We start from the raw sequence: 15,156 nt of genomic DNA on the forward strand, positions 1-15,156 counted from the left end.
GGGGAGTAATAAATGTCTTCAGGCAGTTAAATGTCAACAGCCTTTCTGAATAGATCCCAGGTGTGTGTGGGAGTAATATTGGAAGCATCTCTGTTCTGTGCATGAATGTAAACATGAAACAGGAAGCTGAATTTTTGACACTATCCTGCCTTTCCTGGTAAAAGAGAGTAAAATTCACTCATCATGATCAGTTTATTTTATCTCTCTCTCTTTCTCTGACCTTGCTCCTAGCTATTGGCGAGCCAGTGAGGCTGGAGTGGTACAACCCTCAGGGCGAGCGCATCGTGCCCTCCAAGCGAATGGCACTCCACACGGAGACGTCACGATCCAGGCTCATCATTTACAACGCAATCATCGAGGACGCCGGTATCTACCGGTGCCAAGCCACTGACGCCAGCGGCCACACCGAGGAGGCCTCGGTCGTGCTGGAGATCTACCGTAAGCTTGACAGATAATGTGCACTCACACACACACACATTTACACATTTGCCTGCAGATGCTCTGCGTTTGCCACCTGAAGAGAAGTAGACAGGAAGACATGAAGGGAATAAACCTCTCACATTAGTGTTTGATCGCAGGGATAGCCAGCCCTTTCCTATTCCCAGCCTCGGCGCAGCCACAAGCTGCAGATCCATGTGTACCTTTTGACTTTGTGTGTGGGCTCTTGTGTGAGTGTGCGTTACATTCATTCTTGTGATTAAAGTATAATGACAGCTAGTAATGCCGTGGGACTGGGATCCTGCCAGGCATAATGAGGAATGTGGCACTGAGGCTAACCCGCCTTGCTGACCCATCACTATTTCTCGGGCAAAACTTAATGTTACGAGGCAGGGCAGGCTCAGTGGTTACAGGGACTGTCCAATCGCAGGTCCCATCCTCATGCTGAGCAGTGAATAAACCGCCATTTGTCCTGTTAGAGTGTCCTTGAGCAAGATACAACTTAAACCCAAGCAGCTCATTCATGTGATTTGCTGAGAATTGGACAAACCATGTGGGAACAGAACTGTAGCAACACTGAGATCATGTTCTCTGTGTATTTCTTCTAAAAATGTAGAGCTTTTAGCAACCTAGGGTATGAGTTAGGTTGCAGAACTAAAAGGGAATCATCCAATAAAATCATTCTTAGTATTTCAGATGTAGACTTTATATTTGATGTCCTGTAAAAAGCTTTCTTTGGAGTGTTGTGTAGACTTGGTGCTGTCCCTGCTGTTGCACAAAAGACTCCAACGCCAAGTTATTTAGTTTCAAAACAGTGGTTTAAAGCCGTCTATGATCCACCATCGGACTTGCCCTCACAGGGATAAATAAAGTTGTATTGAATTGGATTTACTGCAACAATATGGATGTGAAAAATTAATGTTTTAATGCACTGATGAAATCCTTTTGTCCAGTCCTATCTTTCTAAGTTTCTAAGAGTTTGCATTTGATAATGATCAATGATGATGGAATAGTTTTCCTTCACCCTCGTTCAGAGAGAGAAAGAAATAGAGGAACGCACAGAAAAAATACTGCCCTTCCCCTGTTGTGTATATTTTCCATGTCTATGAAATATTCTACGGATATAGACATTGAGACTGCAGTGAAAGGAAGGTACGATGTCAATATGACTATCCAAGGATTATTTCCAGTTCTATTTTTTTCCACGCTTGTGATGTGGAAAAAATCGACTCAAGGTCTACTGGGCGTAACACATGGAAACAACAACTTACTTTATAAGCTGGTCACAGAACAGCCCAGTAAATGAGAACACAAGTCTAACTAGACTAAATTTAGTGGAAATTTTACATTTATCATCATAATCTTCTGATGTCTGTTATGTAACAGGTTCTAGAGGATGTCCTGGACATGTTTCCAAGCAAAAGCTGGTCAAAGTAAAATTCTCTACAGACTTTAATAATGTAATTGCCTGTGAATTACCAGTGAGATGTCACCGCAGTAACTGCTGCCTAGTGGCTTCCACCTACAACCTGGATTAACATTATAATGGATGCAGAAGGTGTGTGTACACTGACATAAAAACCAAGTGAAGTCTGAGATGCGAATAACCCCTCTGTATCTCAGATACACTGGGACTTTGATCAGGAGACTTCCCCAAGTTTAATTGGAGAAACGTCAAGGTACAGGGATTCAGTTCACATACGCACACGCACACACACACACACGCACACACACAATTACATGTATGTGCACACACTCTGGAAATCATCACCCGCTGTGTGGTTGCCTTTTTCATCCTCGCCCAGTGAACCATTAGGGGAGACATCACAGCCTCAATCACACCTGCCACCACTCAGCCCTCGCCTCATTCACCACATAACCAGCTCCCTAAAACCATTGTTTCCATGGCAACTGGGCGTCACTCACTCGGGCCCCTCGGTGCAGATTGCATGTGCAGCATGCGGATGAAAACCTGCCTAAAGCTCCAGACAGCCATTCTGCCAGCGCACAGTGGGAGCAGGCGAGGACTCCTTGGGCGGTGCACGGGCCCGTGTGCTACAACATGTTGTACATGAAATTCATGACCTATGGGAGGGAATGTGTTGACATCCTCTCAGTAGTTGCTGACATCTCCATGATGGCTGTTGTAATAATGCTACATACAGTGGCAGATAGGTCTTAAATCCAAAACGGGTGCCTAGAACTCAGACAAGCTTTAAGAAAAGCTGCTTGCTGGCTTCCCTGGTCATTGGCGCCAGGGATAGGGATGCCTGTTGGTCGGTTGGTCCACCACTTAAACTGACTGAAGTTAACAATTAACAATTTTTGATCAATTGCCAATAAATTTAAAACTTATACATTTCCCACATATTTTGATGATCCCCACACTTTTCCTCCAGCACCACATTTTAGGCTTTTAGTGAAGTATCTCAACAACAACTGGATGGATTACCATGACATTGTATACAGACACGTGGGTCAAAGGTTTAACTTTAACCAACTAACCCTTCCCCAGAGAATTAAGCTGAAAGCCTTCTGTGAACCCCAAACTTTGCAGTTTGAGTCAAATGTTTCTACGAACGTATGACTCATTGCCATGAAAATTTGTGCAAACATTCATGCTTCCCAGGGGATAAATCCAGCCGACTTTGGTGATCCCAATTGTTCCTGTTCATTATCAGCTCAAGACCTAACCTTGTCGAACACTTTGGTCAATGACCAGTACCTACAAGTCTCAACTATAAATTGTGTTAATGATTAGCAAATGTTAATATGCTAAAATCGTTATCATTTTACGAGGCCTGGTAGCATTATCATTGTTAGCATGTAGCATGCTGACATTAGCATTTTGCTCCAATCATTGCTGTGCCTAAATACAGCCTCACAGAGATGCTAGCATGGTCTTGTTCTTAGATCAAACTCTTGCTGTCCCACATGGAAGATGATAATTCGCTGACAGCAAAATGTAAAAATTGCTTTGAATTAACTGCAGCAGCCATACAAGGTGGTGGAAAATTCATAATAAACTAAGCCATTGCGATGTCAGAGCCAGCTCCTTTCATTTCCTCTTAGTTTATTAATGGACAAAGCAATAATGCTGCACAAGCCCGTTTTACCAAAACCAGCAAAATTGGTCGATAAAGACAGGAACAAATCTTCATTCCAGTTGAGAGAGGTCCAGGGAAATTGGCTCGTCGACATATCAGACAGTTATCCTCCCAGTGATGTGTAGGCGAACGACGAAAGAGAAACTCCGGAGTACTGAGTATATTCTCAATTCGCCAGTGTCAAGTGTGCAGTAGAGTGTTACTCTGGAGAGGATGTTTCCCTTACTGATTCTCTTGTAGAGCAGAGTGACAACAAAAGAGAAAGGAAATGAATACAAACAGAGGGAACAAGTGACACCAGAAGTGTTCAGACCTGAGACAGAGACGGAGTGAGTGAGAGTGCAACAGATCCTGGAAATAAAAAGAAGAACACAAGGTGGGGGGGATGATAAAAAACCAACAGAGTGAATGACAAAAAACATGCAAAGGCATCCTTGAAGTTAATGAAGACACTGAGATGCCAGGCACGTTCACAGGCGGAGGGTGCAGTCGGGGAGAGAAAGCTCATTTTAGGGAGCAGCCTGGCATAAATCACACAGCAAAATGCTAATGCTGAAGTCTCGCTAACGGAAGGGACTGATAGGGGAGCTGTCGTTGATTTATTCACACCTTCGCAATACAGAACGTAGGTGATAGCAGGTGGTTGCAGGGTGAGCGATGCCAGCTCCGGCACACATCAAAGTACACTATCTGAACAAAAGCCGAGGTTCGGAGAACAATCACGTGCTGTTTGTGGAGAAGTGCTGGTCCAAGAGCAGTTTCCTCATAAAATGCAATTTGTCAAAGCACCAAATGTTTGTCAAGACACTGCTTCAAACTGGCACAGGGTGGAAACTACTATTTAAGCACTCTCTTCAAAACAGGATAAAGTGAGTCAAAGGCTGCCTGTGTTCTTGCCCAATTTGGCAAACAGAGAGGCTGCAGAATATCTCAGTTCATTGATTTTTTTGTCATGGTTGTGATTGGCAGCAAGTAAAATGGCCACTCTTCTGTCTCCTGTGCCGTCTCATCAGAAACGCTTTATCTGTATCCCAGAAAACTGTCAAAGCAAGATTTAGCTTTTGTTTTATTTGCTTTTAGAGTGCATGCTGTTGCTCAATTTCCTGTGAACTCATTGTTTCTCATGTGCCTGTTTCTTAATACTTTATATCTGTATTGTGAGGCTTTACGTCACAGCTCATGGACTGCTGCATGGTTTTTATGGATGGCAATGTTGGTCCGTCTATTATTTTGTTCAACAGTCCACCGCTTTTTCCCAGACTGAAATATATTAAAAAACTATCAGATGAATTGACAAATGATCCTTTAACTTGTTATTCATCGCTATCATCAAGTCATATTTTTTAATTTGTCCAGTTCTTTTATGACCAAATACAAGCAAAACTAACACCATTACCATCATTTAGTGGTCAGTAGTTTGCGTTTGGTGCTATTAAGCAGGGTGAGGAGCAGATACTTGGTTGAAACGAGTATCCAGTACAGAAAATATACTTTTATATGAGTATTATCCAAGTAAAATTTGGAAGATTTGTTGTAACCTTGAAAATAATGATAAAAAGCGCAATTTTGTGGCAGTTTTGGCAGTTCAGTTCGAACCATATCAATTCCAGGTTTAAATTAACAACATCCGCTAGCCACACCCACATTTGGTTTAGGCCCCTCCTGTTCCTGGTTTAAGCCCCGCCCATTCAGAGTACAGATACGGGTACAGATAACTTAGTTGGTTGAACAGATACAGATAATGGTGTACACATGCATCCCTAGTAATTAGCTAATATTAGCAAGCTAGCACACTAAACTAAGATGCTGAACATGGTAAACATGCGTGCTAAAAGAAAAATCAAGGCCAGCACTCCCATTAAACTCTCTCTCACGTTTCAGCCAAGATGCTGTTTCTTCAGCGTGTGTTCTGGCAAATTCACAAACATGCCTGCTAAACATAAGCATTTAGCATTGACATTGTTAGCATTTAGCTCAAAGCACTATAGTGCCCATGCAAAGCTTCACTGAGCTACTACCACCACTGTAGCCTCTTTGTCTTTTTATAATGTCACGCTCACCTTCAAGCAATCTAAGACCAATAAGGAATATTGAATATGAACCAAGTATTCATTTTTTTCAGTTTTTTTCAGGTTAAGAAATCTATTTATATGGCACAAAGGCTGTTAACATCTTTCAAACTCAAAGTTTAAGAGCAGGGTATGGTAATATACTGGCAACCTTTAGTACTACCAAAACTAATAATGTATTCTGAGCAGGAGATTTTTTATTATTTTTTTTTCACTCAGTTTTATTTCTATTTCTTGCAGCCAATGTTCTAGGGCTTTTCCTGACAGTAATGCATGGTACCAGGTGTCCAAATAGGGGCCAGCCCAGCGTTTACCCCTGCATTATCAACAAAACTACCTCAAAAAGGCAACCACACAACTTACTAGATGCCACCCAGACAGAAAATTGGAGGGAAATGTTTTTTAAAGTGACTTTTTCAAACCCCTCACCCCAAATTCTGCCTCAAAACAGTCATACATAAGCGACCCATAAAAGCACAGCAGTTTTTTTTATTTTTTGATTTTCCTTTTGATGTTCAGACCTGTATTTAATTGTCTGCTCTGAGTACTTGCAGAATAAAGAAAAAAACCTGCTCCATCTCGTTTGATCTCACAGAGAGGCTGACGTTTCGGGATGTTCAGTCACCGCAGGAGTTCCGCCACGGTGAGACGGCGGAGGTGGTGTGTGATGTCATTAGTTCACCGGTCCCCGTGGTCGTGTGGTATTACCAGGACAAAGAGATCACGGAGGAGCACCACAGTAAGTTCTCATGACCTTATTTCACAATTAAATCACTTTATTTACTTTGACTGCTGTTATTTATGATATGTTTATTGAATATATTTTCTTCCATTTTTTCTTTTTGGAGATGATTGAATTGGAGGAGGGATATATTTGCATAGATAAACATACTTTTGTAAAGAAAAATAAGGTTATTACTGGTTGATTTACTTAAATTGTGCTCAAAGGTCAGAGTAGTTTAGTCGTTCAGAAAACAGATAAATCAATGGAGCTGCAAGGTGTTAAAATGTTATTCCCTGAAGAAAATAGGTGTAATATTAAATAATGAATTTCGTGAAAATGAAATTCTGTTTTATTAACCTGATACTCTTATTAGTTAATTACTTAATTATTACTTAATTGCATTTTGAAGATTAGAGAGAAATAGTAACTAATGATTACATTATTAGTAATTAATGACTACCTAGTAACTACTCAGTATTATGTTTCACTTAAGGGTGCACAAAAAGATTAGCTAATGATGAAGTAATTAATAATTAATGAGTTCATGATACTCAACGGCTGATTCCTAGAACTAATCATTACTTAATGATTCATTATTATAGTATCTCCCAGTCTGTTCGTTAGTAACTCATCGTTTTCTGCTATATAGTGCAAGAATCGCAGTTATTCAGGAATTACTCATGATTCATTAAGTAGCAAGTCGTTCCTGAGTAACTACTCACATGTTTGTGTACCTTACTCTAAAATGTTACCATGTGTTTGACTTTGTTGCTTTCATTGAAGGCCATGAAACCATGTTTTTACTGTCAGCTTCTTAGTCGGAGTGATGGGGTCTAATATGAACAAAATAAAACAAAAATATATTTTTTAATCTTTTTACTTTCTTCATTTCTGCATTGTGAGTTTTTCTCCTTAGTTTTTTACTTGTTTGAGTCAGGATTTAGAAATAAATCCAACCAGTAGTCCTGAAAAGATTAGCTTGGTTTTGAGTGTTTAATTAATTAATGCTCAAGGTAGTTTTTTTTTTTGTTTTGACAGTTGTTAATTCAGCCATAAATATTCAATGATATCACGCAAAGATTAACACCCAAAAACACATTTTCTGGGGCTTTAAAGACTGACGTTTGTAGTTTAATTAGCAGGTTAGGTATGAAGTATTGGATGGAGGAGCTTCACACAACATTGCTCAGCAATATCAAACTATGTAACTGATGTTAATTGTTCCAGAAGTAGATCATGATGGTAATAAAAATTGCAAGTTAGCAGCAATCTCAAGAGGATTACATTTCAAATGTAAACCTGCCAAACACACTCGATTATTGAGAGAGAAAAACGCTCATTGAAAAGACGTGCTAATGTGCCAAAAATACTGTTCTCTAGGAAATGCTGTTTCCTTCTTTTGTGTGGCTTCACAATAAGACAAGGATATCAAATGCTATGAATAGAAACCCCATCAGCCCCGGAGGAGGCGCGTAACTTGGACAGAAACCATGTTAACAAGCGAATGAGAGAATGGATTATGGAGCAGTTGGATGGTGACATTTGAAGATGCTGCATCCCAGGAGATGAAGTGCAAAAGAGCTATTTCCATCAGATTGGTTTATAAAAGCTGCAAACGACAATACAGTTATTCACAATCGCATTGTCAATCATGTTCTGTCCAATTTGATCTTGAGCTGATTTTTCAAGCGTCTCCCTTTTAATCGCACTCCTTTCAGCTGCTTCGGTGGTGTTAAATATCAGGAGGGTGGTCTGTTCAATTTGTTTAAGAAGACGGTCAGAGGAAGAAGGCACTCAGAGGACAGATTCCCTTTCAGTAATATTATTTTCTGATAAAATAGCTGGAACCAGAAGACTTGGATTCATTATTTCCTCCCTGATTTACAACTCTCTACACCACTTCCCCATCCTCCTTCCTAACAAAATGCATGCCTGAACACTGATTAGAAAGAGTGACCCCTTGAATCTGTCACGTTTTCTTAATTGAAATTCAAATCTTCAGAGCCACAGTGATGATGAAACATGAAGAAGAAGCGATCTTTTTCTTTTTTCTTTTTTTTTTTTAATCATTTCACTCTAATTACAATGCGTGGTTATAAATATCTTTGCTTGGGAGAAATGAGATAGGGGCCTCATCACTCCTGGCCAATCTCGTAGCGGCCACAATGAGAGAGAGAGACCGCAGACGATTTGGAACTGTAATTGCGTGAGTGTTTATCTATGCAGACTTTATCAGGTAAATGTGCTGGAGTGAAGATTGACAGTCGAGCTACTGAGGAGTGGAGATGGCAATTTTCCACTGCTGTTTTCCTAACTTTCTTATCTCGCCTCTCTCTCTATCATACACTGTTGTTCTTTTGTCGTTCCCTCCTCCCCGCTCTCTCTCCTCTTCCTGTCTTCGCCTGACTTCCCGTCCGTCCTCCTCCTCCTCTTCGCCCGTGCTGTGAAGGCAGGTTCCAGGTGCTCGCAAACAACAACCTGCAGATCCATCAGGTCACCAAGGCTGACGAGGGCGTGTACCGCTGCGAGGCCAGCGTCGAGGCCCGTGGCGAGATCGACTTTGTGGACATCGCTGTGGTGGTGAACGGTGAGTTACATTTTGAGTCAGTATTGGAAGATTTGCAACAATACAGTGCAGTGCTTAAAAGGGGAGACTTTTTATGCCCATGAAGCCAAATTTTAAAAATAATATCCAAACTTTTAGTTCATTGTTTTGTTCAAGGTCCACAAACTTGGCCTCCTTTTTCTAAAATCAACTATCAGCTCTTTGTTGATGAAGGTTCTCAGTCATCCAGGTCATGGTAAATCTAGGTGCTGTATCGTAGGCAAGTCCAGTTGCCTACGATACAGCACCTAGATTTATCAGCTTCTTGGTTTTGCTGACGTTGAGCAGTAGATTGATCTCTGCAAGATTGTTGATTTCCTCCTGATATGAACTCTCATCGTTGTGTTCAATGTGGTAAATGTTGGTGGTGTCGTTGCATACATCAGTTCTCTTGACCTTTGGGAGTGCAGTCATCGGTGTACAGTGTGAACAGAAGGGGGCTGAGCACACAGCCCTGGGGTGCTCCAGCGTCGAGCACTACCGTAGAGGAGGTGCGACTGTCAATCCGAACTGTTCGACATTTGCTTGTGAGGAAGTCCAATATCCAATTGCAGAGAGTGTTACTCAAGCTGAGTGTCAAGTTTTCCAAACAGCTTCATGGGGATGAGTATTTAATGCCAAGCTGAAGTCAACAAACAGCACTCTGATGTAACCGTCGTTATTTCCAAGGTGTGGGAAGACTGAGTGGAGGGCAGTGGATATGGCATCCTCTGTGGATCTGTTGGTTCTGAGATCATACCGGTGAGGGTCCAAGCTGGCAGGGATGTTGTCTTTGATTTGCTGGAGAACCAGTTTCTCAAAGCACTTCATCAGGTCATTAAGACAAAATACTTCGAACTTTTTAGGTACAGGGATGATGGTGGCTGTCTTGAAGCAGGTGGGGACGGTCTTACATAAGAGTTAAATGTCAATAAAGTCAGTATTAACATCATTAGACGTTAATTAACAGTATTAGACGTTTAGATTGTGTATTGGTTACTAGAAGTGTTTTCTTACAAAGACATTGTTGTGGCTACTTAATTAGAGGCCCAATATTAAATACTAGCCCCTTCAACTTTTAGTCTCCCCTTGCGAGGCACTTTGGAAATTTTTGTTTCACAAGATTGGGTTATTTTTTGTGGCACACAAGTCTCCTCAACTCTACTCTTTTCTCTAACTTTGGATTTATGGTTACTGAAATTGAAAAAGCAAGATCTTATTTTGTGATTTTACAGGTTACAGGTGGTACTTTATCTTAGCTCGGCAGCCTTTACTTTGAACCGAATATTCTTGTTCTTGTCAGGGCTGAAAATGCTCAGGAGGAAGTCTTGAATGGCTCAAAATTGCACAGCACTCTTGTAAACCAGCAGCAGGATGACTTTTGTTGTGGAGCATAATCCTCTTAGAGTGACATAACCCAGTAAACAATCTTGTTTCTGAGTTACTATCAGCATACATCTCATTTATTACAAGCCTCCAAGACCTAGCTGGTCGTCAGTATGGAGCTTTGGAGGAAGCTGTGCAGAAAGATTCCCAGCGCTCTTCACACGGTGTCGACAGATTAGCATGCATCAGGGATTCTTCTGCTTAAACACGTTTTCTTGTTCCAGTTAAACATCACTCATTATTTTCTTTGTGGAGAGTCTGCAGGTGCTAAAGGTTCAAAGTAGAATAACTGAGCGAGGATAGTGTACACAGGAGGAGCTGGTTGCAAAATAGAATAAGATTGCATTAATACGAATAATTTCTTAACTTGTTTTCTCCAAACAACTTGTTACTGACTATGAAGACACATACAAGATGTCATGTTGTTGAGCCTGCGGCCACACAAATATAACCGTCTTCGTTGACCCATTTCAGAGCTTGTTTACAGTGTTTTAATCCCCTGCCGAGTCAGGTCAATGATTCTGATAACAGCATCGACTGATGTGCAGAAACTGAGCTGAGTTCATTTTGAATGTGACCTTGGGTTGTAGCATCAAAACACAGTGGTCAGCTTTGACAGATTCAGCTCCACTGACTCAGATAAGTTCATCATTGGCACACTTACAGCACCATCACTCTGCTCTTTCTGCCATCACTGGTGTGATTTTTTAAAAAAAATTCTTTAGTGTGATTGAAAATTTCAATTAGCGATGGCTTTGGGCTCTGTGGCCCAAAAATCGACGGATGTCATTTTAATTTTCTCATTTGTCCTCATTTACAGTGAGTCACCTGAGACTGCTGAAGTGATTGAAATGTGATTTCACTAAGGCCACGAGCGTCCTGTAACGCTTGAACAGCTGCAATATTGTCTCTGCCTATGTAATTCTCTCTCACCTAATGTAATAGCAGTGCGGCCCTCCGCCCAAAAACCATGAATTGCGTTCAATTTAGCACACCACTTACCTCACTTCTGAGGAAGATCCAATAAGCCTGCTCAATGAGCCACAACCTATTATTACAGAGACACGACACTTGCCATGTGGTGCTGAGACGGGACAGTCTGCAGAGCGCTTTGCTGTGTGTCCTGAGGAGTGCACACTCTCCGAGGGACTTGAAAGTGAACTTCACTTTGCCTCGAGGAGACTCGTCCTGTCAGTTCCTGAAGGCTCTCACGTTTAAGCTGAGCCTGGAGGAGACGAGATCTGATTTGTGGAAAACACCATTTGGTCCACATGAAAAATATAAAGCACTTAGAGGAAACGAACACTTAATGAAACTAATGAGTTCATCCAATATGGTCCTTCCAGGCAATGGGACATCTGTTACAGCAGTGATGGACTTACATCTAATTTATTTCAGTTTTCAAAATAGTTGTTTAACCTGTTATTTTATTTAAATTCTCTCATATGTTTCAATTTATTTCACTTAAAGTTGCTATAATCAGTGTTTTAATTAAGAATGATTCAAATACTGTGTAATGTGAAAGAGATCATCAAATATACCTCACTTTTGATGAGCGAGTCGACAATCGAACCAGGCCTCTATCGCCTCTTGTTGTGCAATGTGGTATCATGAGACAGGAAGGGTCAGGGCTAGCTGGTTAGCATGCTTACTTCAGCAGATATCTCTGCAGTACTCACAATGCATGGATGAATTTGACATAACTTTTATTTCCTACATATTTACATATTGCATCTTTTATGTAACGAGCAGATAATTCATTCAGGAGTTTGTGGAGGACAAAACTGAGCTAAAAAGAGAATATATATTGGAATTACTCTCTCTCTCTATGTCTACTGCATGTGTAAATAGGTCAAATCAAATCTTTTACCTCAGGTTTAATCTTTCTTTGTTGTAGTAGTAGTACTTTCATCACTTTAGTAAGTTTCTCTTCTCTAATATGAAATAGCAGTTTCTTTTCCAAGGTCACCTGTCATCCTCTGGTGTAGAGAAACTTTTAGCTAAGCTTCTGGCATAAAAGAGAGCTTGTCTGAAGGTGACAGAGATGGAAAGGGACACTTTCGTAAATGCCACCTACTGTCATGGGGCAGGTAAACATAAGCTGTCCATTTTTGTCAGCAGAAAGCCACAATATGTTTTTCCATCCACTCAGATCCTGGCGGTAATGCTCAGACTTCAACCACACCTGCCTCTCTTCTTGTATTGCACCATTTTTGCCCATATGTGAAGGGCAAGGACTGTCTTCTCACCGGATCAGATGTCAAACTAATACATTTCTTATCCAGCTTGTTTTCTTGTTGTACAACGGCAGCCACTTTGGTCTCAGGAGTCTACAGAGTCCCTAAGAAGTTGTTTTCAGTGCACCGAGCCATGTTGCAACTAGCATATAGGTTCAGCCATTCGCACAAGAAGCCCCATGCGAAACATTTCCATTTCCTGCTCTGAAGCAAGAGGTGTAAATCTTTTCCTACTTGGAGAATTCACTGGGATTATTTTCCTTCTATGGGCTCCATTCGTGAGGCCACGGTGGAGCAATAAATCCCATCTTAGGCGAGGATTTCCAAAATAACAGGAAGCCACCGGGGCTACCCGAGAATATACAGTATCGACAACAACCATGGCTGGTCGAACAACACAGAGGCCCTGAACACAAGCAGATAGAGATAGAGTAGATTGCTAGGAGGCTCAGATATGTCAATGAGGGAAAAAGACTGCACTGCATGTTTTATCAATCAGCTGTGGACAGTGTTGCTCCGTGTTGCAGTGCCTGGGGATATGGCATGGAGGTAAGATAAACAAGCTGATAAAAAAACAGCCAGAAACACACCTTTTCTCTGTCTGAAGACCCCTGGAGGAAGTATAGAGAAGAAAGGATGAGCACTAAATGGATGTAGGTATCGGTCGTCATCAGGCTCCACATCATCTCCTGAGGTCCAGCATTCAGCACTTCAAGCTCTCTTTTGTGCCAAAGTCTGGATGGACATTGATTCTTGCCCACACAGAAGCAGGGAGGGAGATGGCTCTGGACACCTTCCTGCACAAATCATCAGGGACTGCTTTTTGGACTCCTCTTACAGTATGCTGCCATTCGTCTTTCTTTGCTGGACTTTACTTTTTGCTGCATGTGATCACTGAGGTTTATCTTAGAACAATGGTTCTAAACCTTAGAACAAAGCATTAAAAATGAATGGCTAGTGGAGTGCTACCTGCTTTGGCATAGTTAAGTGTTTTCTCTAAAAACAGGTTGCTAGGGAGGGACTTTGCATTTTGCAGTAGCCAATAGCGCTTAATGTGTGTTAAGCCCCCAGCCACGGTGCTAACGGTCCGCCAACTCTGCCCAGACTGGAAGATTGGCTCTTGGCACCCTGAGGCCGAGTCAGCAAGCGGGACCGCTAACTAGCAAACGACAGATATATTTATCAACACTTAGGAATCACTTTAACTATAAAGCTTGTGGTATAAGTCCATCAGGAAACTTCACAAATCACCCCAGTACTAAAACTGACCTCCATTGTTCTTGGAAGCTTTGCACGGCCCCAGTCCAGATGGTAAACAGTGATGTTAGTTAGCAGTTACTTTAACCACATGTAAAGCAAAACATTATCTGTCCAGAGTGGAGGCAGAGCAGCTGAAGGACATCAGAAAATACTTTCTGTCCCCAGAAACAATACGCTTTGGCGGTGTCCATCTTTGTACACAACAATGGCAGCATTATACAAATTAAGAGTGTTTATTGGAAGTTGGAAGCTAGCTAGCTAGTTAGCTTCAGAGACTGTTTGGAGGGCCATGTAGCCCAAACACTTTGCTCTACCCCTCTATCCCAGCAAGAATCATTGACACCCAACCCCTAGGCATGAACACAGAAAATGGGGTAGGGCTAAGTGGTAGGGGCAAGGGTAGTATTGGGATTCAAAATGTATCGCAGTGTGTAGTGTCAGGTTTTGTCGCCCTATAACAATGTCACCATACCTCCCCTTTCGCTCACGTCATAATTACTACAACCACTAAAGAGCTACTTGAATGTAAATGTGTTGTTTTGGGGTTCTTGCTTAAATGACGCTGTTGTTTCTCTTGGCAGGACAGTCCAGATAAACACATGTATCATCACCTTATTAAGAGCGCTGACCAGCACTAACTAGTTAATCTTTCAATCTTAATCCAGTTCAAATGCATGTAAGAAATCTGAAGTTGCTTAAGAGTTACATTTATATAACCGACACCAACGTCTGAATGACAAAAGGCCCTAAATTTGACAGATAGATGAAGCTGGCAAAGTTAAGTTTTCCATCTCTTTAAAGTTCTTAAGAAGCCCCTCAGGACAACCTCACGGCACTCAGCCAACTTTATTTTAAGGACTCAATTAGAAGAAGAGTCTTGTTGAATGACGCTGTAAAGGAAAAAGCAGATAATCAGGACAGTTTTCAGCTTTTGCTGCATGAGAGGTCTCTTGCTTCTGAAGGATCGTGCCTCAAATTGAAATAGAAATAGAAAACTTTTGGTGTATGCGCAAGGTTGTCCTTGAATCATTTATTTGTGTTCAAACAGCAGTCAACAAGATTTTTCTTTTGTATTTCTTGATTAGTGGGTGGTGCACAGCCAATCACCAGCTGTGTCTTTATGGTGGATTTTAATTGTAAACCACAATTGAACCTGATCACCGTCTTCGAGTCGGGAGTCACACAAAGTCACATTGAGCACGTAGCAGCGATGCGTGCTGTTCTTTTGACAGTGTTTCAGAAAAAGTGTCAGTTCTTTAGGCTACTTTAGCAAAGTGTTTACAGACTTTTCTTTGACCAGTCATGCAGAACAATATTTGTCTGACAGCCTGGCTGAACTAACTTACTGTAT

The 15,156-nt window shown here is 41.4% G+C and overlaps 1 protein-coding gene across 1 annotated transcript in view; it reads left to right on the forward strand.

The window, feature by feature from the left end:
- Window positions 1–15,156, forward strand: part of LOC140991953 (neural cell adhesion molecule 2-like) — a 184,489-nt gene that overhangs the window by 97,836 nt on the left and 71,497 nt on the right. The window contains exons 3-5 of the mRNA XM_073462125.1: window positions 232–438; window positions 6,210–6,353; window positions 8,788–8,925. Of these exons, the coding sequence (XP_073318226.1) occupies window positions 232–438; window positions 6,210–6,353; window positions 8,788–8,925 (489 nt within the window). The remainder of the gene's footprint in view (window positions 1–231; window positions 439–6,209; window positions 6,354–8,787; window positions 8,926–15,156) is intronic.

This window comes from Pagrus major, chromosome 24, assembly GCF_040436345.1.
Source record: "Pagrus major chromosome 24, Pma_NU_1.0".
NCBI lineage: Eukaryota > Metazoa > Chordata > Actinopteri > Spariformes > Sparidae > Pagrus > Pagrus major.